At 45.0% G+C, this 25,977-nt stretch overlaps 1 protein-coding gene and 1 long non-coding RNA gene across 3 annotated transcripts in view; both read right to left on the bottom strand.

The window, feature by feature from the left end:
* Positions 1-2,511: 2,511 nt before the first annotated feature.
* On the bottom strand, positions 2,512-8,191 carry LOC136621076 (uncharacterized). The gene is made up of 2 exons (XR_010791212.1): positions 7,962-8,191; positions 2,512-5,257 (listed from the first exon to the last, which is right to left on the bottom strand). It is a non-coding gene; the product is annotated as an uncharacterized lncRNA (long non-coding RNA).
* A 7,928-nt stretch (positions 8,192-16,119) lies between these two features.
* LOC136621101 (bis(5'-adenosyl)-triphosphatase enpp4-like) overlaps positions 16,120-25,977 on the bottom strand; it is a 30,045-nt gene continuing 20,187 nt past the window's right edge. For both annotated transcript variants that reach the window (XM_066596353.1, XM_066596343.1), the window contains exons 3-4: positions 21,716-21,889; positions 16,120-20,496 (exon numbers count right to left, since the gene is read on the bottom strand). In XM_066596353.1, coding sequence (XP_066452450.1) covers positions 20,135-20,496; positions 21,716-21,889 — 536 coding nt within the window. In that variant the 3' untranslated portion in view covers positions 16,120-20,134. The remainder of the gene's footprint in view (positions 20,497-21,715; positions 21,890-25,977) is intronic.

Below are 25,977 nucleotides of genomic sequence, written 5' to 3'. Positions count from 1 at the left end.
TCCATATAGTACACAGTTCACAGTTCCTGCTGGCCCCTCTCAAGCGGCACCTCTGCTCACAGCATTGTACCTGCTGCTCTGAACTCTGTGGCATAGCAGCTGTGGGGCGGGGGGAGGCGTGGTGGAGCGGGGGGTAGCAGCGCGGAACAGGTGGGAGCTCTCTCTCTCTCCCTCTCCCCCCACTCCCCTCTGCAACCCCCCGAGTACTTTTCACCCGAGTAGTGAAGTACTCAAAAATCGCGGTGCTCGATTGCGAAATCGGCCTTACCGAGTACGTTCGCTCATCTCTAGAGATTAACATAGAATACCTGGTGACAATGGCACCTATCGAGGTTAAATATCAGGCAGTTAGTGCTCAGTCAGATCTTCTGGTTGATGTGATAGAAGCAGGAAAAATGGGTGAATATTATAATCTGAGAGAATGTGACAAGGACCAAATTATGAGGTATAGACAATTGGGTCAGAGCATCACCAAAATGACAGGTCTTGTGGGGTGTTCCTCGTTTGTAGTGGTTAGTACCTACCAAAAGCAATCCAACCAGTAAGCCTGGGATAGAGTCATTCATGGACACTCAAGGTTCACTGGTGTTAGTGAGGAGTGAAGAGAAAGCCTTCTGGACGATTCCACATAAGGGCTACTGCAGTACAAACTGCTGCTAAAGTTCCTGCTGCCTAGGAAGGCCGTGTAGACCGGTCAGAGGGCCCATGTTGACCCCTGTCTACCCCCAAAAGTGCCTACAAAGATCATATGAGCATCAGGATTGGACCATGGAGCAATGGAAGAAGTTGGTTTAATCTGAGGGATCACATTTTCTTATACATCATGTGAACGGATGCCCAAGCGCTGCCTGTGATTGGCTGAGTGCTGTGACCAATCACAGGCAGCACTCAGCTGTCATTTATCAATGGCTGAGTGCTGCCTGTGATTAGCTGAGCTCTCAGCCAATCAGATACAGCTCTTTCAACAGTCGGGAATTTTAAATCCCTGCCTGCTGAAAAAGATTCAGAGCAGTGCAGGGAGAAGACAGGATGGACGCGCCTGAGCCCTGGCAGATGAGGAGAGGTGAGTATATATATATATTTTTTATTTTTAACACATTCTAGTGATGATTTTCAGGGAAGAGCTTACATTTAAAGCCTTTCCTCGAAAATCCCTGCTGGGCCTGACGGCATACCATTGCTTTCAAAGGGACTACAGAAGTGCCGGTCTCATTAAAAAGCAATCGGTGAACATCGCGATCCTCTGCCACAGCTATGACAGGGGATTCTTTACTCCCCACAGGCAGTCCCCTTGTCACTGAACACTGTGACAGTGTTTTCACAGTGTTCAGCGACAAGGGGATTCTCCGCAGGGAATATTTACACGGTCCACGGACCTATGGTGCACGCATGTCCGATCTTTTACAGGTGCGCGTGTTTGCAAGCCTGTAAAACACAGACATGTGAACACACCATAGGAAACCAATGCTCCTAATAGACGTGTGGTTTTGTGCGCACATTAACACGCTCGTCTGAATCCACCCTTAGGTTGTATTTCCACAAACAAGTGTAATAGCGGAGAAATAGAAGTTTCTCAAACGGATATTACATTCTTAAACCCGCGATTTCTATGCGAGCGCAAGGCATTTTTTCCTAGAGACTGGCGTTGTGGTAACGTGATTTTACACTGGCATGAAAACCGCATGTTGTAACAATAGGAAAAAAATTTAAATCCCATCACAAGAGCACAAAATGTCCCTGCAAGTTTCATGTGAGTGTGATAACATTTTTAACTCGCCCATACCAAATAATGGGCGAGTACTCCCGCTGAAAACTAGAACATGCTTCAGCCTTTCTGTCTCTCAGCATCGCTGCGAGAAAAAATATGCCCTGTAAATTAACCCATTGGAAACAAAGTGTTAATACATCGCGTGTGTTCTGTGCGTCACGCAAGCAGACAGAACTCGTGCGATTGTCCTGCGCCTGTAAATAATCCCTAAATTGGCTAATGAAGAAAGCTGAGGGAAAAAGTACAAAAACACGACTCGTGAAAAATGGCAAATGATGGGCTGAAATTTAAACTGCTGATGCCATAAATACTTGTACTTTTCTGCAGACCATGAACTTTTGACAGACAGATGTTTGCCGTTGGTCACTGAGGGAGATATATTGTGTATAATTCTCAAATTATGCTCAGCCAAAATCTTTTTGGCCAACTTTATACCTCTATACGGATAACACAAGGTCTACCATTCACAGTAAGTAATGGTCACAGCTCACCTCCTCCCCCTCCCTTCAGAGGTCACAGAGCATGCCCACAACACAACTCCCACAGAAATCAATGAATATCTCCAGTCTGGTTTCCCAGAGTCCATGTGGCTGCTGTAAAGCATCTCTCTGAATGCTGCGGGCAGAGCAGAGTAGTAGTTGAAGTAAGACGGCTGCCGTATCATCATGTCCAGAAATACAAAAAAATTACCAGCAGAAAATAAAAAAAACTAATTTATAAAAAAGAAAGAAAAAGAATCAGAATGCATAAGAGTTTCAGGTTTTAATTAGTAAAGAAATAATTTTTTTAAGCGATACATTGCCTTTAACGAAAATATTTGCATTAAAGGGATATTCTCGGACTTTGTGTACTTTTGCTATTGATAAGCAACAGGTCATCAGCACATAATCAGCAAGGATTCCCACCAATCAGCTGATTCCTGATCACGTATTGAGGTCAGTCGTCAATAGAGAAAGTACACACCGCCCTGGAATACCCGTTTAGCTGTCTAGGAATTGCAGACTTTTTTTTTAACACAGTTCCTCCATTTTCACATCCTCAAAAATAATTGGACAAACTAAGAATTCTAAATACAGGATGTAGTCAAGAAGACGGAATCGGCGCTATATCTCAGGACTGGTGTCCTATATTGATATAACACTAGTGCACTTGAATAAGAAGGCATGGAAGCGCTACACCATGATGTGGTACCAACATGGATTTGTGGCCCCTGTAAGAGAGAGAAATACAGTTGCAAGTTAAAGAGTAGCAAGCAGAAATCCACTTTCTGCACCTCTTAACCCTTTCCAATCCACTGTCTGACGTCTGAAGACATTCTGATTTAAGGCTGTACAGCTCCGATGTCGAAGGATGTCCGGCAGGGTATTCTTACTGTATATTACTGGCCGCTCTGTTGTCGGGGGCCTCTCCAGGATGTCCCATACAGCAGATGGCAGAAAGAGAAAGCCCCCTAGAAAATCCTGAATACAAAATTGGATTGGAAAGGGTTAAGCTGGGGTCATACGAGGTGGGATTGCCACGGTCTTTCCGCACGGAGCTTCTGCATGCATTTTTAAACCTGAGACTATGCAGCCTTTCTGCTTTGGAAATCTCCCGGAATTTTCGTGCGGTCCTGCTGCTGACATTCCACGAGATTTCTGTCCCGTGGGAACCCAGCCTTAAAGTCCCGTAGGATAGTTGCTATGACTGAAGTAGGGAAGACGTACTTGAATGGCCTCCTTCTGCTGCGATAGGACAGATTATCCAGGAAGTCATCCACCATCATCAGGTTATTCAGGTACTAATCCGTGTTGCGAGTCCCTGGAATGAACACAGGTGCAACAAGGCGATCGCGCCAAATTCTAACCCATATATTCACACTAAAATTTGCATTGTTGGGTCATGCTCTTAGTAGTTATTTGCATCTGCACTGAATCGGCACATCGACGCTCACCAACCCGGTCCCACAATGATAGGGCAGCGCTGGACTGCACTATGGAACGGCTCCGTACATGTACTGTAGCAGAGGGAGGGCACTTCCAGTACACTTTCCTTACGTCAGTCATAGCAGTGGTCAAACGGGTCTTAGAGAGACGCAGGAAGTGGATTTCTTCTTCTCAGGTCTTCAACTTTGCAATTGGGTTTTACTCTCTCTCTTTCTCTCACAGGGGCCACAACACAAAATTGAAGTCTGTGTTCCGTACGCCATACCATGATGTAGCGCATCCCATTACTGAGACATAGCGCCGGATCGGTCTTTGACGAGTGCCATCCAATTAGTTAGGCAGCATTTGCCTAAATCTGACTCCATTTAGCCACAATCACATCACCAATTAACACCAGTGATCCAGTTCCACTGGCAGCTATTTTCAGGGCCGCTCTAACCATAAGGCAAATGGTGGATCTGCACCGGCCCCCTGCAGAGGCACCAGCTTCAATTGTATCCGCATCCACCAGACGGGGATAATTTGAATAGCATTGGGGAGCATAAAAAGTAATAAAACAAGATTATACTCACCTCGTGTATACCCGCCACTCCAGTCCTCGATCACTGCTCTTTTCCGAGCTCAGCAGTTATGCGTATGTCTAAGCATGTGATTGCTGTGGCCAATCACTGGTTTTAGTACCATTTGAAGCCAATGATTGGCCACAGTGGTCATGAGCATGTGGCCACTGGGGCCAATAGTAAGTGGAAAATGTGAGGGGGCCACACAGAGGAGTGGCAATGAAAGATAATGCACAGAATTGACCGTTTTACACCCATATGCTCATTCCATAACAGTGCCTCCACCATGTGTGTCAGACTATGTAGTATGCTTTGGATCATGAGCCCTTACTTTTCTTTTTCATGCTGTTCCTATCAGTCTGATACAAGTTAATCTTGGTCTGACTCATAATGAGGTTCATTGGGTTCCGTTTTGATGTTCGTAACGTTCATAGGGTCAATAGTGATACATTCTGCGCTATTCTTCCCATCAAATACGACGGAATCTGTGACTGAAGCTCCAGGTTCCGAGACAGATTTGACCTCAGCTTTACACTCATGAAGACGCCTCTTGATTGTAGACTTTGACAATGATACGCCCACTTCTTCTAGGGTGTCTTTGACTTGGCTAGATGTTGTGAAGGGGTTTTCCTTCACCAAGGAAAGTATCCTACAATCATCCACTTTACTTGTCTTCCGCGGTCTCCCAGTCCTTCTGGTGTTGCTGAGCTGGCCCGTGCTTTCCTTCTTTTTAACAATGTACCAAATGGTAGATTTGGCCACATCTAAAGTTTCTGCGATCTCTCGGATGGACTTATTTTGTTTTTTCAGCCTAATGATGGCCTCCTTTACTGGCATGGACACCTCTCTGGACGGCATATTGAGAGTTCCCATAAACAGTGACCAAATAAAACCGAATCAAGGCCTGACCTTTCATCTCCTTAATTAGTCATGAAATAATGAGGAAACGGGCCATTCTGGACCATGAAACAGCTTCTCAGTCAACTGTTCAATGACGTTTGAGTCTGTGAAAATAGAAGGACCGTGTAAAACATTGATGTAATTCCTAAATATTAATGCAATATACTTGTAAATCCCTTCAATTAACCCCTTGAGTGGCGGGTTTCCTACCACCCTGTCATGCCCACCAGGGCAGGTTTTTTAAAATGGTCAAATCATTGAATTTCAACTAATTTTGCAGTTGCGTCTCAAGAGCCATAACCTTTTCATTTTTCCATTGACATGGCCATATAAGGGCTTGTTTTTTGCGGGACAAGTTGTGATTTTTTAAACAGGAGGGAGGAAAAAAAGAAATGGGGAAAAAAGAAAAAAAGGGGCCATGTCATTAAGGGGTTAAATAATGTATTAACTTCCTTCTCTGGGTCATTACGACGCATGGATACCACATGTGTGATTGTATTTTTGATTTTTACAAAGTAAAGGTAGACAAGTGTTTTTATAATTTTTTTTTATAATTTTTTTTCTTTTTGTCCCTTTAGGGGACTTCCACAGGGACCCATCAGGACCCCTAATCACATTCTGGGGGTCCGATGGTCACAGCCCTTTACATGCTGCAGTCACAGCCCTTTACATGCTGCAGTCACAGACTGCAGCATGTAAAGGGTTAACACAGCAGAGATCGGAGGTTTTCTCTGATCTCTGCTGTAAGAGCTAGTACCTAGCTGTCCTCTGACAGCCAAGCACCAAGCTCTCCCTGCCACAGAGACCATCGGCTTGCTTCTGACAAGCCGATTGTCTCTATGGCAACCTGTAAACAAAGCAGGAGGTTGCCGGCAGATCGGCAATATCTTCTGCTGGTTTTTCAAAGCCCTTGCACTGCTCTGTGTGGGTCTGTGCAGGCAGAGCACAATGTCACAGCTTGTAGCATTGTGCTCTGTAGCTCCCATAGTGATACATAGCCCGGAAATCTTCCGGGCTATGTCGCTATGAGCAGTGGAGCTCGGCCCCGGAAATTTTCCGGGCGTGCCACTCAAGGGGTTAAAGCTGAGGGTTGGGTCAGCAAATCAAACAGCCGGTCCTGCTCTCAACACCTCCGGCGATCAGTTGATTTTGCCGGAGGGAAGTTGTACCCAGGCACACATAGCTCCTGCAGCAGGGAAAATATAGTATTAGAGAACAGCCATTCACATGAATGGCCATCCTGTAATACCAGGCTGGCAGAAGGTCTACAAGAGCCATTCTTACTGAGCAGTTCTCCATTCCAGGCCATACAGAGGAATCCCGAGTGGGGGATCCCACTCTGACAGTCACATGCTCTAATATGCCCTAATACAATGCAATTTCACATCCTACATTAAAATCAGTACACATTAACATATACTTTAACATGGGAGTCTATGGGCACTTTTTTCTCATGCCTGTTTAACATTTCACACCTCTTCATTCCCTATTACACTGTGAATATTAACAAAAAAAAAATCTAAAATCTTGCAGTTTTCACTTTGGCTATTAAGCGTAACAAGAAGTTGAGATGTCCTGTTCTGTACAGCAGCCTTATGGACCATAGACCCAATAGACAGGAGGAGGTTCCATTGGCCTTTATGAAAGAGGGTTGCGGGCATGCTCTGTGACCTGTGCAGGGAGGCGGAGGAGGTGAGCTGTGATTATCACCTATTGTGAATTGTGGAGCCTGTCTTATCCATATATAGGTGTTACTTTTCATTTATAATCTTGCCTATGATGATAATGAGATGACTGCTCAATAGTGATCTCTACAGGACAGGAAGTGTTAGGCTTTTTATTAGAGAAAACTGCAAGATTTCAACATTTTTTTTTAAAGATAGAATGTGACGACGAACATTTAAGAAAAATTTCTAAAAACATGTTTTAACATAACATGATTTATACAATTGGTAATTTTCTGATGACACGTCTGTATGTACCCCTTTCTCTCGCTCTCTACATGTAAGTATGGTACAGTATAATATATATATACACATATACACACACACACAGTGTAGCTTCCTCTTTGTCCAGACATGAATGTACAGACGTAGTAGACCCTAAAGTGGTAGTCCCTTGAACGGTATGCTACAGGCTGCTGCAGCCAATGACAGTGCTCAGAGATTGAGTGCTGAGCGCTTTTTTACTGGCTGCAGCAGTTTTTCCTCTGCTAAAGCAGTAAAAAAAAAAATCTATATAAAAACTTGGTATCCCAGTAATTGTGCTGATCCAAATAAGAAAATTATCATTTAATTTTTACCGAATGGTCATAGGCCGGTCACTAAGGGGTTAACTTGACACTTAACCGTTAAATGCACAGTTGAAGCAAACTTTAAATTGATATTATATCAAGCGCTATATGGGGCCGTCCGTCTTCAGTTGCCGGAAGGAGCCGAAAACGGCCGATGGAGCAGGAGCGCTCCAAAGTGAAAGCGCAGCAAAAGCCATTGAAAGTCAAGTTAGAGTTTGCTGCTAGTGTAGCTTTCACACGTTAACGTTTGCCCAATCTGTAGGTATGTATACAGTAGAGGGGCAGTAGAGCCGCCTGTGCTCTGCATTCATGTATTCCTCCAGCAGGGCCCACTCGTCACATGATTCAGAGGGGATCCTTCTCTACGAAGCTGAATGCAGCCCAAGTTTTGCAGAACGCGCTGCAGTTTGTACGCTGCATATCGGCATGCAGCCTGCGGTAATGGCCAGTATGTGCATACATCTCTGCATCCCTTATAGGAAGGCCCAGCATGTATTCCAGACAGACAGACTTACTATTTGTGTATAGTGCACAGCCGGGCGGATGCTGCTGTTCTGCTGGAAGATGGCTGCTGCACCCTTCCTCTTCCTCTCTCTTGTCACTGCCCACTCCTCTCTTGGCTCCAGCAGGGAAGGGGTGGGTCAGAGCGTGTGAGCACACAGGACGGCAGAGCAAGCATGTACATCAGTGGAAGGGGATCAGTCTATGGGAGCAGGAAAGAGGATATCTGGGATGAACGGATCAGTCTAACCAAACTGTGCCGAATGGATCGATTGCCCATAATGGTGTCCGTTCGGTTTCTGCACCCGTCCGGCATTTACTGGATGAAAAAGTCCTGATGCGTGACTTTTTCTTCCAGCACTTCCTGCCAGATCTGCGCCGGCCGCATATTTGTAGTTTACGCTTAGGTTAAGCAGCGCTGCTGATTAGAGCCACCTGATTGGCTCTTCGGCACCACGTGACTACACGGCGTGCACGCGGATTGCCTTCAGCAGCCATGCACTACACAATACACTTAAGCAGCACGGGGTTAGGGTTTAGGGTTAGGTGTAGGGTTACTTTTAGTGTTTACGGTTAGGTTTAGGGTTAGGGTTAGGTGTAGGGTTAGTTTTAGTGTTTACGGTTAGGTTTAGGGTTAGGGTTAGGTGTAGGGTTACTTTTAGTGTTTACGGTTAGGTTTAGGGTTAGGGTTAGGTGTAGGGTTAGTTTTAGTGTTTACGGTTAGTGTTTAGTGTTTAGGGTTAGGTTTAGGGTTGGGGTTAGGGTTAGGTTTAGGTAATCCTAACCCTAAACCTAACCCCGTGCTGCTTAAGTGTAGTGTGTAGCGCACGTCTGCTGAAGGCAATGCGCGTGCACGCTGTGTAGTCACGTGGTGCCGAAGAGCCAATCAGGTGGCTCTAATCAGCAGCGCTGCTTAACCTAAGCGTAAACTACAAATATGCGCGCCGGCCGGCTTCACACGAGCGTGACGGGCTCCCGTCACGGCGCCCCCCAGAGACCCCATACTTACCAGCGGAAGATAGCGTGAAGACGCTTCCCCGCCCACCGCCGTCGCGTCATGTGACACGCCCACCGCGTCACATGACGCGGCGGCGGTAGGCGGGGAAGCGTTTTCACGCTATCTTCCACTCGTTACAGCGGGAGATAGCGTGAACGCGCGTACACCCGCGGCAAATAGAGCATGCTGCGGGTGAGGACGGGAGATTTCACGGTGCGAAATTCCGCGGTGGAATTACGCACCGTGAGCATTGTGCTATTAGGTTCAATAGAACCTAATAGCAGGGGGCAACGCAGCGGATTTTTGCCGCGAATTTACGCGGTGTAAATCCGTTCGTGGGAAGGAGGCCGAAGGCTGTGAACGGAGCCTCCGACGCAGATGTGAGTAGAGCCAGGTGGCGTTTCAAATCCGCAGGATGTCAATTTACGCTGCAGTTATTAAGTGCACATTTAATCTACTCAAATGGGGCGAAATCTGCGTCAAAATCTACCCCAAATCCGTAACATGTGGATGTAGCCTAAGGCCGGCTTCACACGAGCGTGACGGGCTCCGCTGCGAAATATTCCGCAGTGAAGCCCGTCACGGCGCCCCCCAGAGACCCCATACTTATCAGCGGAAGATAGCGTGAAGACGCTTCCCCGCCCACCGCGTCACATGACGCGGCCAGCCGTGTCACGTGACGCGCCGGCCGCGTCATATGACACGCGGCGGTAGGCGGGGAAGCGTTTTTTCACGCTATCTTCCGCTGGTTGCAGCGGGAGATAGTGTGAACGGACGGCTTCCATTGACTGCAATGGAAGCCGTCAGCGCGTACACCCGCGGCAAATAGAACATGCCGCGGGTGAGGACGGGAGATTTCACGGTGCGGAATTCCGGGGTGGAATTCCGCACCGTGAGCATTGTGCTATTAGGTTCAATAGAACCTAATAGCAGGGGGCAACGCAGCGGATTTTTGCCGCGGATTTACGCGGCGTAAATCCGTTCGTGGGAAGGAGGCCTTAGGCCTCATGTCCACGGGGAAAATCAGGCCCGCTACGGATTCTACATGTAGAATCCGTAGCGGGTCCCTCCTGCCCCGCGGACATGAGCGCTGAAAATAGGAATTTAAAAGAATTTACCCATCCGAAGCGGTTCGGGAAAGTCTTCTCTTCCTCACGGCCGGATCTTCTTTTTCGGCCGGCGGATGAATTCGTCACGGCTGCGGCACGTCGCCGACGTGCCGCGCGCATGCGCCGGGCACATCCGCCGAGCCGAAGCAAGAAAGATGCGGCCATGAGGAAGAGAAGACCTTTCCGGCCCGCTCCGGATGGGTAAATTCTTTTACATTCCTATGTTAGGTCTCCCGTGGATCCGGACGGCTTCCATAGGCTTCAATAGAAGCCCGCGGGAGACCCGCATGAAAATGGAGCATGGTCCAGATTTTTTCATGCTCCATTTTTTTTTAAATCCCTTTTATTGACCATCCGCGGGTATTTATCTACCCGCGGGTGGTCAATGCATCCCTATGGGGTGCGGATCCGCGGGCAGGAGAAGAGTTAAAATCCGCTGCGGATTTTAATTCTTCTTTTGCCCGTGGACATGAGGCCTTAAGGATTCATCTCTAGATTCACAGACGCTCACGCTTTATTCCCGGAACAGTAGAACAGAATCCCTGCCCGAACAAATGCGTCAGACAGCGGCACACCGGTCCCACGGACGATTACGGGGCGATTACGGGGCACGTCCGGCGCTGGTTATGCCCTTCGGACGACATAGGACAGCAATTTGTTCGTAGCTGGGACTAATAGAGAGCAGATGGAGCAGACAGCTGTTAGTTCTCGTCTTCACCATATACATGTTTTCATATCAATTCCCCATCGTCCTCTGAACAAGCAGCACTTGTCCACCATGATGACTGCCAGCGGGCACGGCTAACACCTGGAAGTGACTGCAGCACAAAGACTACCATAGTCACAGTGGGGTATGGAGGGGCACTCACTCATAAGGGGCTGTTGGCACATGGAATGACATTTATTTTTAGCCTCTTGCCTCTAGCTACATGTTAGCCTTCATGTTACAATTAATACAAGATAGTGGTAAACAAAACAAAAATCCATATTTACACAGTGATATTTACAAAAATATTTGTTCAGGGTCACTCCCATCATATTTTAGGATGAATTCCTGTTCTCGGCTGTTTCAATTGCGTCTGGGCACACAAAATCAAATATCTTTACCAAATAATACAGATTACTATAAAACTGCCTCCTATGTACAAGACTATAACTGCTATAATAGTGCCCCTATGTACAAGAATATAACTACTATAATACTGCCCCCTATGTACAAGAATATAACTACTATAATACTGTCCCTATGTACAAGAATATAACTACTATAATACTGCCCCCTATGTACAAGAATATAACTACTATAATACTGTCCCTATGTACAAGAATATAACTACTATAATACTGCCCCCCTATGTACAAAAATATAACTACTATAATACTGCCTCCTATGTACAAGAATATAACTACTATAATACTGCCCCCTATGTACAAGAATATAACTACTATAATACTGCCCCCTATGTACAACAATATAACTACTATAATACTGCCCCCTATGTACAACAATATAACTACTATAAAACTGCCTCCTATGTACAAGACTATAACTGCTATAATACTGCCCCCTATGTACAAGACTATAACTGCTATAATACTGCCCCCTATGTACAAGACTATAACTGCTATAATACTGCCCCTATGTACAAGACTATAACTGCTATAATACTGCCCCTATGTACAAGAATATAACAACTATAATACTGCCCCTATGTACAAGACTATAACTACTATAATACTGCTCCTATGTACAAGAATAGAACTACTATAATACTGCCCCCTATGTACAAGGCTATAACTACTATAATACTGCTCCCTATATACAAGACTATAACTACTATAATACTGCTCCCTATATACAAGACTATAACTGCTATAATACTGCCTCCTATGTACAAGAATATAACTACTATAATACTGCCCCCTATGTACAAGAATATTACTACTATAATACTGCTCCTATGTACAAGAATATAACTACTATAATACCGCTCCTATGTACAAGAATATAACTACTATAATACTGCTCCTATGTACAAGAATAGAACTACTATAATACTGCCCCCTATGTACAAGGCTATAACTACTATAATACTGCTCCCTATATACAAGACTATAACTACTATAATACTGCTCCCTATATACAAGACTATAACTACTATAATACTGCTCCCTATATACAAGACTATAACTACTATAATACTGCTCCCTATATACAAGACTATAACTACTATAATACTGCTCCCTATATACAAGACTATAACTACTATAATACTGCCTCCTATGTACAAGACTATAACTACTATAATACTGCCTCCTATGTACAAGACTATAACTGCTATAATACTGCCCCCTATGTACAAGAATATAACTACTATAATACTGCCCCCTATGTACAAGAATATTACTACTATAATACTGCTCCTATGTACAAGAATATAACTACTATAATACTGCCCCCTATGTACAAGGCTATAACTACTATAATACTGCTCCCTATATACAAGACTATAACTACTATAATACTGCTCCCTATATACAAGACTATAACTACTATAATACTGCCCCCTATGTACAAGAACATAACTACTAAAATACTGCCTCCTATTTACAAGAGTATAACTACTATAATACTGCCCCTATGTACAAGAATATAACTACTATAACACTGCCCCCTATGTACAAGAATATAACTATTACAATACTGCCCCCTATGTACGAGAATATAACTACTATAATACTGCCCCCTATGTACGAGAATATAACTACTATAATACTGCCTCCCATGTACAAGAATATAACTACTATAATACTGCCTCCTATGTATAAGACTATAACTACTATAATACTGCCCCTATGTATAAGACTATAACTACTATAATACTGCCCCTTATGTACAAGAATATAACTACTATAATACTGCTTCTATGTACAAGAATATAACTACTATAATACTGCCCCCTATGTACAAGAATATAACTACTATAATACTGCCCCCTATGTACAAGAATATAACTACTATAATACTGCCCCCTATATACAAGAATATAACTACTATATTACTGCTCCCTATGTATAAGAATATAACTACTATAATACTGCTCCTATGTACAATAATATAACTACTATAATACTGCTCCTATGTACAAGAATATAACTACTATAATACTGCCCCCTATGTACAAGAATATAACTACTATAATACTGCCCCTATGTATAAGACTATAACTACTATAATACTGCCCCCTATGTACAAGGCTATAACTACTATAATACTGCTCCCTATATACAAGACTATAACTACTATAATACTGCCCCCTATGTATAAGAATATAACTACTGTAATACTGCCCCCTATGTACAAGAATATAACTACTATAATACTGCCTCCTATGTACAAGAATATAACTACTATAATACTGCTCCTATGTACAAGAATATAACTACTATAATACTGCCCCCTATGTACAAGAATAGAACTACTATAATACTGCTCCTATGTACAAGAATATAACTACTATAATACTGCCCCCTATGTACAAGAATAGAACTACTATAATACTGCTCCTATGTACAAGAATATAACTACTATAATACTGCCCCCTATGTACAAGAATAGAACTACTATAATACTGCTCCTATGTACAAGAATATAACTACTATAATACTGCCCCCTATGTACAAAAATATAACTACTATTATACTGCTTATGGATAATAGTAGGCCTGTGGTGTCAGTCACCTCTTGTTGCCGGTCCTGGAAGTTCCCCTATACAATGTATGGACATAAATGAGACAGAAGATTTTGGTTAAGTTTAATTTTTATTACAAAAATATATCAGAAAAGTCTGAAAAATCTCCAGTGGTTCCATCCATTTCCTACAAGTAAAGCTCTTCACCATAGACAATGTGTAGACAGTCTGTGCCTCTTCATTCTTCAGTGGAGACATGTATTAAAACACAGACCAAATAGAACCCCCCACCACATTACACCCCCCCCCCCCCCAGATCTGAACTGTGCTTGTACTGACCACACAACATTGTAGTGATTAGTGGTTGGCTTGTGAGCCCCGACGAGCAGAATTACACAATCATGAGTAAATGGAGACATTGTGAGAATGGAAGAGCCAGGAGCAGGAACTGAGCTCCCGCCCCCTCTCCGCCCCTCTGCACTATTTTCAACGAAAGGAGGCGGGACGGGGGCAGGGCTAAGTTCTGAGAATTAGCCCCGCCCTCACCCCACCTCTCCCCATTGCAAATAGTGCAGAGGGGCGGAGAGGAGGCAGAGAGGGGGCGGGAGCTCAGTTCCTGCTCCTGGCTCTTCCATCCTTCTCCCCCCCTGCAGAGAGAGACAACGTATATCGGCTCGGCGTGAAAACCGAGCCGATATACGTTCGTGTGAATGCACCCTTAGAGCTGGGCTGTGTGGCAACTTTTGCCTTGTGACTCCCGTTAAATTTGGTTTAGTAAATTACTTCCATGTGTCTCAAATGTAATCACTGGGCAATAAGCGCGATACCAGCCCGAGTCTCTTGGCCAGATATCACGCTCACCCAAGTGAATAAGCCCTCACTCTCAGGAAGATATCAAATAAAACATGCAGATGCATGCAAATTTGCTGTAGAGACCAAGATTCTCGCCCCATCCTCCGATCTAATGACGGCTACAATATTTTGGGGGTTTCCAGTCTGAAGAGGGCCCAAATAATATCTGTGGAGAGGAGATTGATCTTCCTGTTATTATAATACAGTATTTCTGGATTGCGCCCTCAGGCAACTTTAAAGCCACCACAAGTACAATTATACACTAATTTAATTAAATCCTTCTATCTACAGGCAGCTTTCCTGGGTTTACAGGGCTCCTCCCTACTACATGCCGTATACTAGTATAAATAACATGAACCGCACCGGTCCCACTTACACCAACAACTTTTGCGCTTTGGGTGGAGAGAAATATATAAAAAGTTCCTCATACAGCAAGTCTTCTAACATACATAAATAAGCGGTCTATTTCCCTTTATAACGCCCCTATAAAAATACACGGAGGGTCTTTCTATGGAGTCTTCCCATATAAGACGTACATCACTGATCTATGCCTGAGAAGCCTGAGCAGTCATGGGGCTCGTTCACACCAGCGTTACAGTGTTCAGGCGGTCAACTTTATCTGAGAAGCTGAATCCAGCCCATACCAGACTGAACAGCTCCTACCAGACCCCCCTGACATTTTCCAGGATGCACCAGTACCGCATGCCGCACGCCGCACTATGTCATCCTGGATTTTAACAGAAATTTTCCAGTCCCAATTTTCCAAACCCCTGCTTGCTGTCAGTGACTTTGCACATTCTTGCTGAGATACCGAGGCTGAAAACCTGTCCTGAAATTGTACCAGTCACACAGCTGAAGGTCCGCTACCTTGTATAAGGCCTGTGTCACATTAGTATAAGCGTTTTGCGCACGCATGAGCAGCAGTTTTGCAGAATGAACGATGCTTTTTTGCGTGCGCATAGGCTTTTTTACCGTTCTTTTAATGCGCGAGGCAAAAAAAAAAAAAAGATGCACCGAACGAGACGGCCAATTTGTCTAATAACTCCCACGGGAGTTTTTTTCCTGCTCAATCCCGTATCTCCGGGCATATTTTGCACACATTTGCGCATCCCCATTGACTTCTTTAGGAATTTTTTGTACGCCAATGGCCGTGACCATAAAGCATGCTGGGTTATTTTACGTGACCAAAATGCGAAGGAAAAAGCCGTGTACGAACCCACTGAAGTCAACGGGTTCTGATCTCTGCGTGCGCGAGTACACGTGACGCCGGCCTTAGTGTGGGCAATGATCTTTGACTGAAGCATGGCGGCGGGACTTCAGGGTGATGGTTCTCATCTATACACATTGCGGTAGGTCAGGTAACACGCATGGAAACCATGCTTCGCCTGTACCTGCCGCAATCCACCACGTGCAGCAGCCAGATGTGCGGCCACAACATGTGGACCCCCCATGGAGTCCAGCAATTTAGCTGTGCGGGTAGGATTATACAGGGTCGGCCATGGAAAGGTAAGCCGGCACCACACTCTGAGGCAAGCTGTCTGAGAGGAAATCTGCCTTGGTTGTCCATAGCAGCCAATCATAGCGCAGCTTTCATTTCCTAGCCTGCTGAGGTAAACTAAAACCCTTTTTCTATTCCCACGCAGCACGTTTTTGGTTTTGTTCACACGGGGAGTTTTTTCGCCATAATATTGTGGTAAAATTTCCAAAATTTTACCCGGTGCCAAGGTGAAATTCGCAATGGAAATCCCCAACATAAATGGTCATGCTGCCGATTTAACATTCGGACGCGTCAGTTCCCAGCTTGCTGCGACACTGCGGATTTTCTGTCCTCATAGCTGGGTGGAAAATCCTCAGTGCGGTTCGTGGGAATATAACACTTAGGTTTTCTAACAAGCGAGTGCGAGATCGGTCCGAGAAACTTGGACGGAAATCTCACCCTTAGGCCGGCTTCACACGGCCACATGCATGCTGGCACACGCCTGAGCACTGCGTATTTACGGAATGAACGACGCTTTTTACGCGAGGCCGCTGGCGTGTTTTCTGTACTTTTTGCACCCGTAAGCCAGGTTCATTTGCGCACGGCAAACAAAGGCACCGATCGAAATGGCTAATGTGTTCTTTTGCCGGCAGAATTCGCAGTCTTTCGCGCATTTCCTTGCGTATTGCGCATCTATTAACTTGTATGGGGACCTTCGGTGCGCAAATACGTAAAAAAACAGAACATTTTTTTTGTGACTGAAATGCGCGCGGAATACGGAAATGTGAATGAACCCATGGAAAACCATGCGTTCTATTCTCCGTGTATTGTGCACGCAAATACGCCCGCGTAAAACTGGTTTAACCCACGATTTCTCAGCAAGGTTTTTTTTTGTCTGCAAGTAAAGCGCATCGCAGGACAACACGGAATTGAAATCCTTGATCACGGATTTACAGAAAAACCTGCGTCCCATTCAAGTGGATTTTGTGGAACTGACGCACATTTGGTGCAGATCCCACGCTGAATCCATGAAGTTCCGCTGTGTGAACACGGCTTAACCGGACAGCAAGGAAACGCTGTAGAAGTTCTGCACTGTTAGACTTTCTGCGGATTAAAGGGACGGTACAGAATAGGGCAGATGGATTATCGGATCAGTAGGTACAGTCCGCATCCCCCATACTTTATACAGAAATATAACTCTAGATAGAAAAGCTTGAGCTCACTATATATTATTAAGAACAGTCTATATAAAACACAGCAGACGGAAGAAAATACAACAGATTAGTGCAATTCCAGGATCTCCTACATGTAATAGAGGACATTATTACCTCCGCGGACTCGTCAGCGCTAGAGATCCCCTACATGGGAAGGCTGGTGATGATCAGCCGGTAGCCAAAAGGTGACCCAACATGCCTATTAATCCTCATATACGCTACACAAAGTGCTATGTGCTAAGGCTCTCCAGCTGTGCTCAAACTACACTACGAGACACTACAAGTACCATCCTGCCCCTTTATCTTGGGCTTACAAATTCATAACAGTTTAAAATGGAGGGTATGAGGTAAAAGAAAGACAAAGAAAGATTAAAAAAAAAAAGTTCTGCATTTTCCCAGAAATAGCACCACTCTTGTCCGCAGGCCATGTTTGGTATTGCATACGTGGATAAGAGTGCGAATTCTGGGGAAAAGGAACTGCAGTTGTATAAAAGGTGCTGCACACATGCTATATCTACACCGAGTACAGATACGGGTGTGTGTGTGTGAGGGGGGGGGGGGGGTCATTTTACTGCTGATTGGTGGTCTGCACAGACCTGGTGCAAACCAGTAATTAGCATAAAACAATGCATGTGTGCCTGCACTGTATGTAGGCAACCAAATAGAACATAAGGGACAAGGGAGGTTAGAAAAACACAACTAGTTACTTCCAAAAGCAGCGCTGTCTACAGGTTGGGTGTGGTATAGCAGCTCTCCTTCATTTACTTAAGTGGAGCTGAGCTGCAGTACCAGACACAACCTATGGGCAGGTGCGGCGCCGTTTCCAGAAGAAAGTAGCCATGTTTTGCTAATAGACAATGTCATATGTAATAAAACATGTGCTGTCTGTTGTAATGGCAGCAGAGCATGCTGGGAGTTGTAATCATTCAAAATTCTCCCGTACAAAAACTGCTTCTAGAACGTCAGACATCACTGGTCACAGGTAAAGGGGCAGAAATCTGCTGTTCTCCTAGTGCAAAGAGCCGGAGCACACAACTATTGGATGGCTCCAGCTCTCCACCTGGCCTCCAGCCTATGGCAGACTACAAATCTCAGCATGTCCTGTGGCTGACAATGCTTTCTGGGAGCTACAGCTTTGCATCAGGTTGGAAACGATGGACCAGGTCAGAGATGTAACTTATAGCTGCTGAGCCCCAATGCAAAATCAACAACAGGCCCCCCATTTACAGTACTGGTGTCTTCATATAGGGAAGAGACACCTTATGGGCCCCCTGAGGCTCCAGGTGGTACTGCACCCTCTGCACCTACACAATAGGAGATCAGGCTTACAGGAAGTGAGGGAAAGCGGGGAAAGTTTTCCTGTACTTTGTGCAATTAGTCAGTGGATGCAAACCAGCTAGTTAGTGGATGCAAACCAGCTAGTTAGTGGATGCAATTTAGAAAAGGCACTTCATAAATAAAAAGCGTGAGTATTGCAGTCCAGATACAGTGCACGCCCGCAGAGCCTGGACACAGAACTTCATAGGATTAGGACAAGGATCACACAATGGGGCAGATTTACTATCGAAAATGTGCTAGAATTCTGTCTTCCATGTTTTGTGCGCATTTTTAATCTTTTTTCAGACTTTTTTTTGCCATTTCTTACAAGGAGGCATGGTTTCATGGGAAGGGGTGCGGTCTTGCAGGAAAAAGTGGGTTGGACTAAATGCAAACTTGTGCAGAAAACGCGTGTAAAAATTTGGTGTGAAAAATGAGCCAACGAATAGGTGGTATGAAACTAGACTGGACAGTCTGAAATGATTGATCATCCAGCAGTCACTGTGATACATCCGCAGCATTTCAGAATGTCTAGTCCAAGTTTGCACTGTGACAGACAGAATTAGTAAATCTGCCCCACAGTAAGAAAAGGGGGTCATCTGCTGTACACAACTATGTGCACATCACAGGAGCCCCCCGTGTACTTGCAGCAACTACAGGACCCGACTCAGGTGTGCATTACAGGCTATAGATTTCTACGGGTGCTTCATTTCCCCTGCAGTGATTCTGCCATAATTGGCAGGTGATCACTGAAGCCTGCGATTGGCTGAGCGGCCACATGTACAATGCATGGCACGTGACCAGTTTATCCTCTGGGATCGGAGCAGTGAGGACTAGGGCTTCTGCAAAGAAGCAGGGATCTAGAAAAGAGGCGAGAAAATCTGATTTTTCAATTTTTAACGATTCCATAGATTTTTTTCTCTTAACGCTCCCCAAAAACCCCTTTAATTCAGGTGCAGCGCCACCACAGGAAAAATGAAGCATTACACCGTTGATTGACAGCAACGAGTGGTAGATGTTATGTACAGATATGCTGGGTCCTTTTGGGTTTTGGACATTGGGCCAAAAAAATTACAACTCCTCTATTACCCATAGGGTTTGTCATGGCTTGTTCCATGGGCATCTACTTAAAGGGGTATTCCCGTCTTCAACATTTACGACACATCCAATTCTCCTTTTACTTCTATGGGAAAAGCAGGTATAAATCGGCCAATAGTGGTCAGAGGACCCTCGTTCTCCCAATAGGTGATGTGGTAGGAACCTCATCTATCAACTACTTATGGCATAGATGGGAAAGCCCCTTTAACTAGAAGATCTAGTAAACCCAGGAGTGGTTTGTATTTGGTGTTTTGCCTTATTGTACCTTTATGATTTCGGGGGGATTTGGTTTTTAAATTTTAATTAAATCCGCCTAATGCCCCTATTATTTTGGCAGAGAAGCTTATTGCAGCCGGTAGAATCAGGTTTCACATAGAAGAACATTTGAGGGGTTAAATCAGCAGTACCACGTTTACTCCTGACTAACGACCTTTAGCCGATTAAAGGATCGTCATCATCCTGGAACTGCAGCCGTGTGAACTGGCGAGGGGAGGGCACCTTCTTCTTCAGCATCAATATCACACAGGTTATAGTGGTGAGTGCCAGGATGCCGCCCACGACGATGCCAATGGCTTCTGGGAGGTGGACGCACCACTGGTCCACTAACAAGCACTTGGTGTTGGACAGGGTGCCGTTATTAGGTTCTGCCTTTAACCCGAGGATGTGGCACATCATGGGATAGATGTCTACGCTGTTTATTGTGCCCATCTTGAAGTTCTTGTGGAAGGCAGGTCCGTGGGCCGCCAGGAAAGGATGCATGCTGTGCAGAGCGTTGTCGTAGCCATGATCGCCCCCTGTAGGAGAAAAAAAATATAGTCATGAGGACCTCCAATCACACTTTAAATAGGACCTTTCACCCCCACCTCCCCCCGTTTTTGTACATATTCCACATCAAATGATTCTAGAGCATCTTTTCTCAGGCATGTTTTGTAGGATCGCATAAGGGATGGATCAATGTGATACTGCAGGCCGGGCGCAACACGTCACTTTGCTCATGTGACACATGCCACATAAGTATGACTATGTTGTGAAGCTGCTGTATGCAGACCGCATGGAGACTGTTAGCTCACCTGTATATTGGTTTTGGCGTCTGAATGAAATGGGTTTTCCAGGACTGCAAAAAAAAATTTCATTGGCAAGAAATGGGTTAAAATAAAAAAATAACCCACACTCCCCTTCATAATCGGCCACCCAGTTCCGGATGCTCTGATTCCTGAAGAAGCTGCAGTGGTCATGAGCCTTCACTGTACATGTGACCGCTCACCAATCACAAGCATCAGCGGTCACATATCGTTCATACCCGAAACAGTGCAGAGGCTTGTGATTGGCTGAGCAGTCAACGAATGACACGAGTGCGGCAGCTTCTTCAGGGATTGGTGCTGTGGGACTCCTGCGCTGAGTCAGAGGCCGTTTAAAAGAGGCGAGCTGGCTTATTCCTTTACTGTAACCCAATTTTTTTTTTTAATTCAGTTTTGAAAAATCCTTTAAATTTTTGGAATTTTACTACTTCTTTATCACTTATTTGGGGGTAAATTATGCAGCATGTGACATACTGTATACAAAGGGAGTGACGCATGCCCCCTTAAAGGCCATTCAGAATTCTTGCTCATACGGATGACCCGTCACCTGGCCACTAGCGGCACACTGATCCACAATCTCAGCCCTCTGGTAACGTGCCATCTTTATAGAGTATAAGTTAGGGTCCAACAATGGCGTCTCTAGCGGACAGGAGGCTCCTGTCCTGAAGAAGTCCGCAAACTACTGACTTAAGCCTGGGTCCGCCATCTTTTCCCTTCCCCAATTGCAGCTCATGCATTACACTACGTAGCAGGAGGGGACAAGAGACCTAGGCTGTGGAGCTGACTTTCTAGCCATCATGGCGACTGTGATCAACCCCCCCCCCCCCCCTCAGACGGACCTGAAGACTGTGTGCAGTTCATCACATAAACTACTACAATGTCATCATTACAGAAGTGTCCACGCGACAACTGCCAACAAGCGCTAACGTCTTACGCTGCACTTTGGTCGACGCATTCTGCACGATAGTCCAGCCCTCGTCCGCCACCAGGATTATGGGCTGGATGCGGCTGTTGTGCTTGTAGTGGTAGCGATCGGGGATGTCTTCTTTAAGGTAGACGGTCATGTGATCGCTGCAGTTTTTCAGCAGGCTGTAAACTAAGTTTTTATCTAGAAATAAGAGAAAAAAATTATTAGTGGTCTTAACCAACTGTAATCTGTAGATAAAGCTATAGCGCAGATGTAGCAGAGCTGAATGTGTCATTTAAAGGCGTTGTGCTTTTTCGTCCATAGCCAATTAATGGATATCCTATTAATCAGATGTTACCCTTGCCGGTACCACCCAGTGTCTTTAAAAGGGGCAAAGATAATACATTAGGTCTATCTGCAGTTGATGTCCTGAATGACCGACTCAGCTCTACTATACCTGACAAACGCATTTGTACTTATAGGATTTCAATCCAGCTTTATACTCAGGAACGGAGTTTGAAGATGTCCAAAGTTTATTGTAGACTTTCTTTAAAAGGGGTTATCCAGGCACCAAAAACGGTTACCTGAGCCAGTGTTGCCGATACCGCCATTTCCGGCCCAACCTTGACACGGGTCACAGATTGCGAGCCATCTTCCATCTTCTGAGCGTTTAGTCACGCCTTCGCAGGGTTCGGCTGTCACAGACACCTGGAAGGAGGTGGAACACTGGCAATATGTGACTGGTGTCAGGATCAGACGGAAGGGGCAATGCCAATACTCCTGGGTGGTGGACATATTTTTGCTGACAAAGGGGTTTTCCAACTAATAAAAAAAAAAATAGTCCAGGGGGCAGGAAAGGGTTAAAAACAAACACGTCATGTTCACCCCAATGATGCCCACTGCTCAGCCCATATGTACATCGACTGCAGTGTTGACATTCTGTATAGACATGTGGCCCTAGCAGTATACGGCACATGATCACTTAAGCCAGTGATTGGCTGCAGCTGTCACATGGGTATACAGAACATCAACGCTACAGTCAACACTGAGCAGCAGTGAGGATGGGGGCGGCAGCGCTGGCCCGGCAGGAGAATGCAGCGATGAGTATACCTTCGCTTGTTATTTTTTAAACTGCTCCTGCCCTCTCCCCATTTTTATATAACTTGGAAACCCCCTTTAATAACAGCCTATATGCCTTATTCTAGAGGGTACGGCGCACTATAACAGCCGCACAGAAAACGACCATGCATCCGCGGGGGCCGGGACCTAGCAAATAACAGAAAAAAAACTAAAAAATAACCTCCAGCCCAACATTCCTGAATCCCTGCAAGCATTACAGTGACCCCAATAGTAACCATTTGTATCTTACTTAACCCCTTAATGACATGGCCTATTTTGGCGTTGAGGACCAAGTGATTTTTTCGTATTTTTCCATCTCCATTTTTCAAAAGCCATAACTTTTTTATTTTTCCGTGGACGCGGCCGTATAAGGGCTTGTTTTTTGCGTGGCGAGCTGTAGTTTTTATCGGTGCCACTTTTGGGTACGTAGACAATATCGTAAAATTTAAAAAAAATTTTTTTATGATAACATGGAGATAAACCGCATCAATTCTGCCATAGATTTCTTTTTCTTTTTTTTACAGCGTTAATCATGCAGCATAAATGACACACTAAATTTTTTCTGCGGGTCGGTACGGTAACAACGATACCAAAATTGTTATTTTTTTTAGGTTTTTACACTTTTTTGCAATAAAACCCCCTTTTTTTTGGAAATCTTTTTTTTTTCTCTATAGCTGCATTCAAAGTCCTGTAACTTTTTTTTTTTTATGTACGGAGCTCTATGAGGGCTTATTTTTTGCGAGACGAGCTGTAGTTTTTATTGGTACCATTTTGGTGAATGTACGGCTTTTTTGATCCCTTTTATTGCACTTTTTGGGAGGCAAAATGCTAAAAATTAGCATTTTGCCTCTGTTTTTTAGCTTTTTTTTTTACGCTTTTTGTCGTACAAAATGAAAAGTGTGTTCAACTTTTGGTACACGTCGTTACGGACGCGTCAATACCAAATATGTGGGGTTTTCATTTTTTTCCCCTTTTTTATGCTAATATTAGAAAAAGCATAAAAAAGGGTTTTTTTTTACATTTTTCTCTTTTTTACATTTTTCTTTTCTTTTTTTTACACTATTTGAGTCCCTCTGAGGGACTTGCAGCACTGTGCCTATGATCGCTGTCATAAGGCATGGCAGAGCTACTGCTCTCCCATGCCTTATCGCCTATACAGCGATTATAGGCACAGGCAATACAGGACGCCAGTGTCTGGCGTCCTGTTGCCATGGCGACAGGCCGGGCTCTCGCGATGACATCGCGAAAGCCGGCCGGAGACACAGAGGGATCGCGATCCCTCTGTGAACTCTTTCCCTGCCGCGATCTACTTAGATCGCGGCAGGGAAGGGGTTAACAGCAAGGCGGCGCATCTCTGATGCCCCCCCCGCTGTTGCAGCGGGACGCCGGCTGTGACTGACAGCCGGCTCCCGCTGCGGGATCTTATGTGATCCTGCGCTATCCCCAGGACGTACCGGTACGTCCTGTTGCGGGAAGGGGTTAAAGGGCTTCTGTCACTAGAAAAAAAAATCCTTACCTATTCCTCCCTCATCTTCTCCTGGGTCACCTCACCGCAAGCCGGCCAATTCTTCGTCTTTCGGTGACGAAAGCGCCCATCGCCTGCATTCTCCTTCCTGCAGGGTAATGTACCCGGTCACTAGTGACGTAGGGTTCGCTGCCTAGCATGAAGTGCAGAGCTATTGCCGAGACTGCGCACGCACGCCGTCTCTCTGTAATATATGAATTCTCACGGCGAGACAGCGCGCATGCACAGTTTCACTAATAGATCAGCATTACTTGCTAGACAGTGAATGTTACATCAGTAATGATGCAGCGTACATAGCCCGGCAGAAAGAAGAATACCGGCAATGTACACTCTATAACAAGACGACGACGATCCAGACGGGTTGTAGTGAGGTGACCCAGGGGACTGGAGAAGATCAGCGAAGAGAAGATGGTGCAAGAAGGCTGCCTGGGGAGGAATAGGGGAGGATCCCTTTTTTTTTAAAATGACAAAACCCCTTTAAGGGCCAAGCGATATTAATTGTTGCATTGCAATGGCCATATCTGGTTGACGGAGCCGCATGAGGGATTGTTTTTCTGTGGGAGGAGTTGTAGTTTTTATTGGTACATCGGACTATTGGATTGCTTTTTATTGCGTTTTTGGGAGACAAACAAAAGTAAAAGCACTTCTGGCGTTAGTTTTTTTTTTTTTTTACAATTATCTTTACAGCATTCACCATGTGAAATAAATTACAAAAACGTTTCACTGTCTAGCTCGTTATGAACGCAGTAATACCCGTTGTGTTACTTTTTAAACATTTTTGTTGGTAGTTTATCCATTTAGAATGTGTTTTTTTTTAATATGGATCTTTTATGAAGTTAAATGCCGGGGGAGCCCAGGGTGGCAGTACCAATGTGGTTCATTGTTTGAAGTGCTGGGCAGCCCGCCGAATTATTATGGAGTCATTAATAGGTTGCTGGTCTGCATGGTGCACTACATGTATCAGAAGGTCTCCCACTTTGTATCCGCTCTGCGCAGGAGTATACACCAAGCAGCTACCCCCTCTATATTGAGAGGCAGTGTGAGTGGCTGTCTCATTGGTGTCCCTCACAGGTGCAATTAGCTCCCTCATTTGGTAGTCTGCTACCTGCATGGTGAGAGGAGGATGCATCTATATGCCCTCCTTAGTCAGTAAGTATATGGCCATGTTCTGTGATTGCTTTTTTCCCCCCTTTCTGTGATGTATTTATATTAGTGTAGGGACCCACTACAACGCAAGGAACCGTGAAGTGGTTAGTGGGCTCATGTATCTTGGCCAGAATCCAACTAATGTCTGCATTATATATTATTCACATGCAGCATGGCTTTAAGACTCCAGGGGGAGCCCAGGGTGGCAGTACCAATGTGGTTCACTGTTTGAAGTGCAGAGCAGTCCGCCGAATTATTATGGCGTCATTAATAGGTTGCTGGTCTGCATGGTGAACTACATTAATCAGAAGGTCTGACACTTTGTATCTACTCCGTGCGGGAGTATAGACCAAGCAGCCACCCCCTCTATATTAAGAGGCAGTGTAGTGGCTGTCTTATCGGTGTCCCTCACAGGTGTAATTAGCTCCCTCATTTGGTAATATGCTGCCTGCATGGTGAGAGGATGCATCTATGTGCCCTCCTTAGTCAGTAAGTAATG

Source organism: Eleutherodactylus coqui, chromosome 1, assembly GCF_035609145.1.
Source record: "Eleutherodactylus coqui strain aEleCoq1 chromosome 1, aEleCoq1.hap1, whole genome shotgun sequence".
NCBI classification, from domain to species: domain Eukaryota; kingdom Metazoa; phylum Chordata; class Amphibia; order Anura; family Eleutherodactylidae; genus Eleutherodactylus; species Eleutherodactylus coqui.
This window is presented reverse-complemented; position numbering and strand designations above follow the sequence as displayed.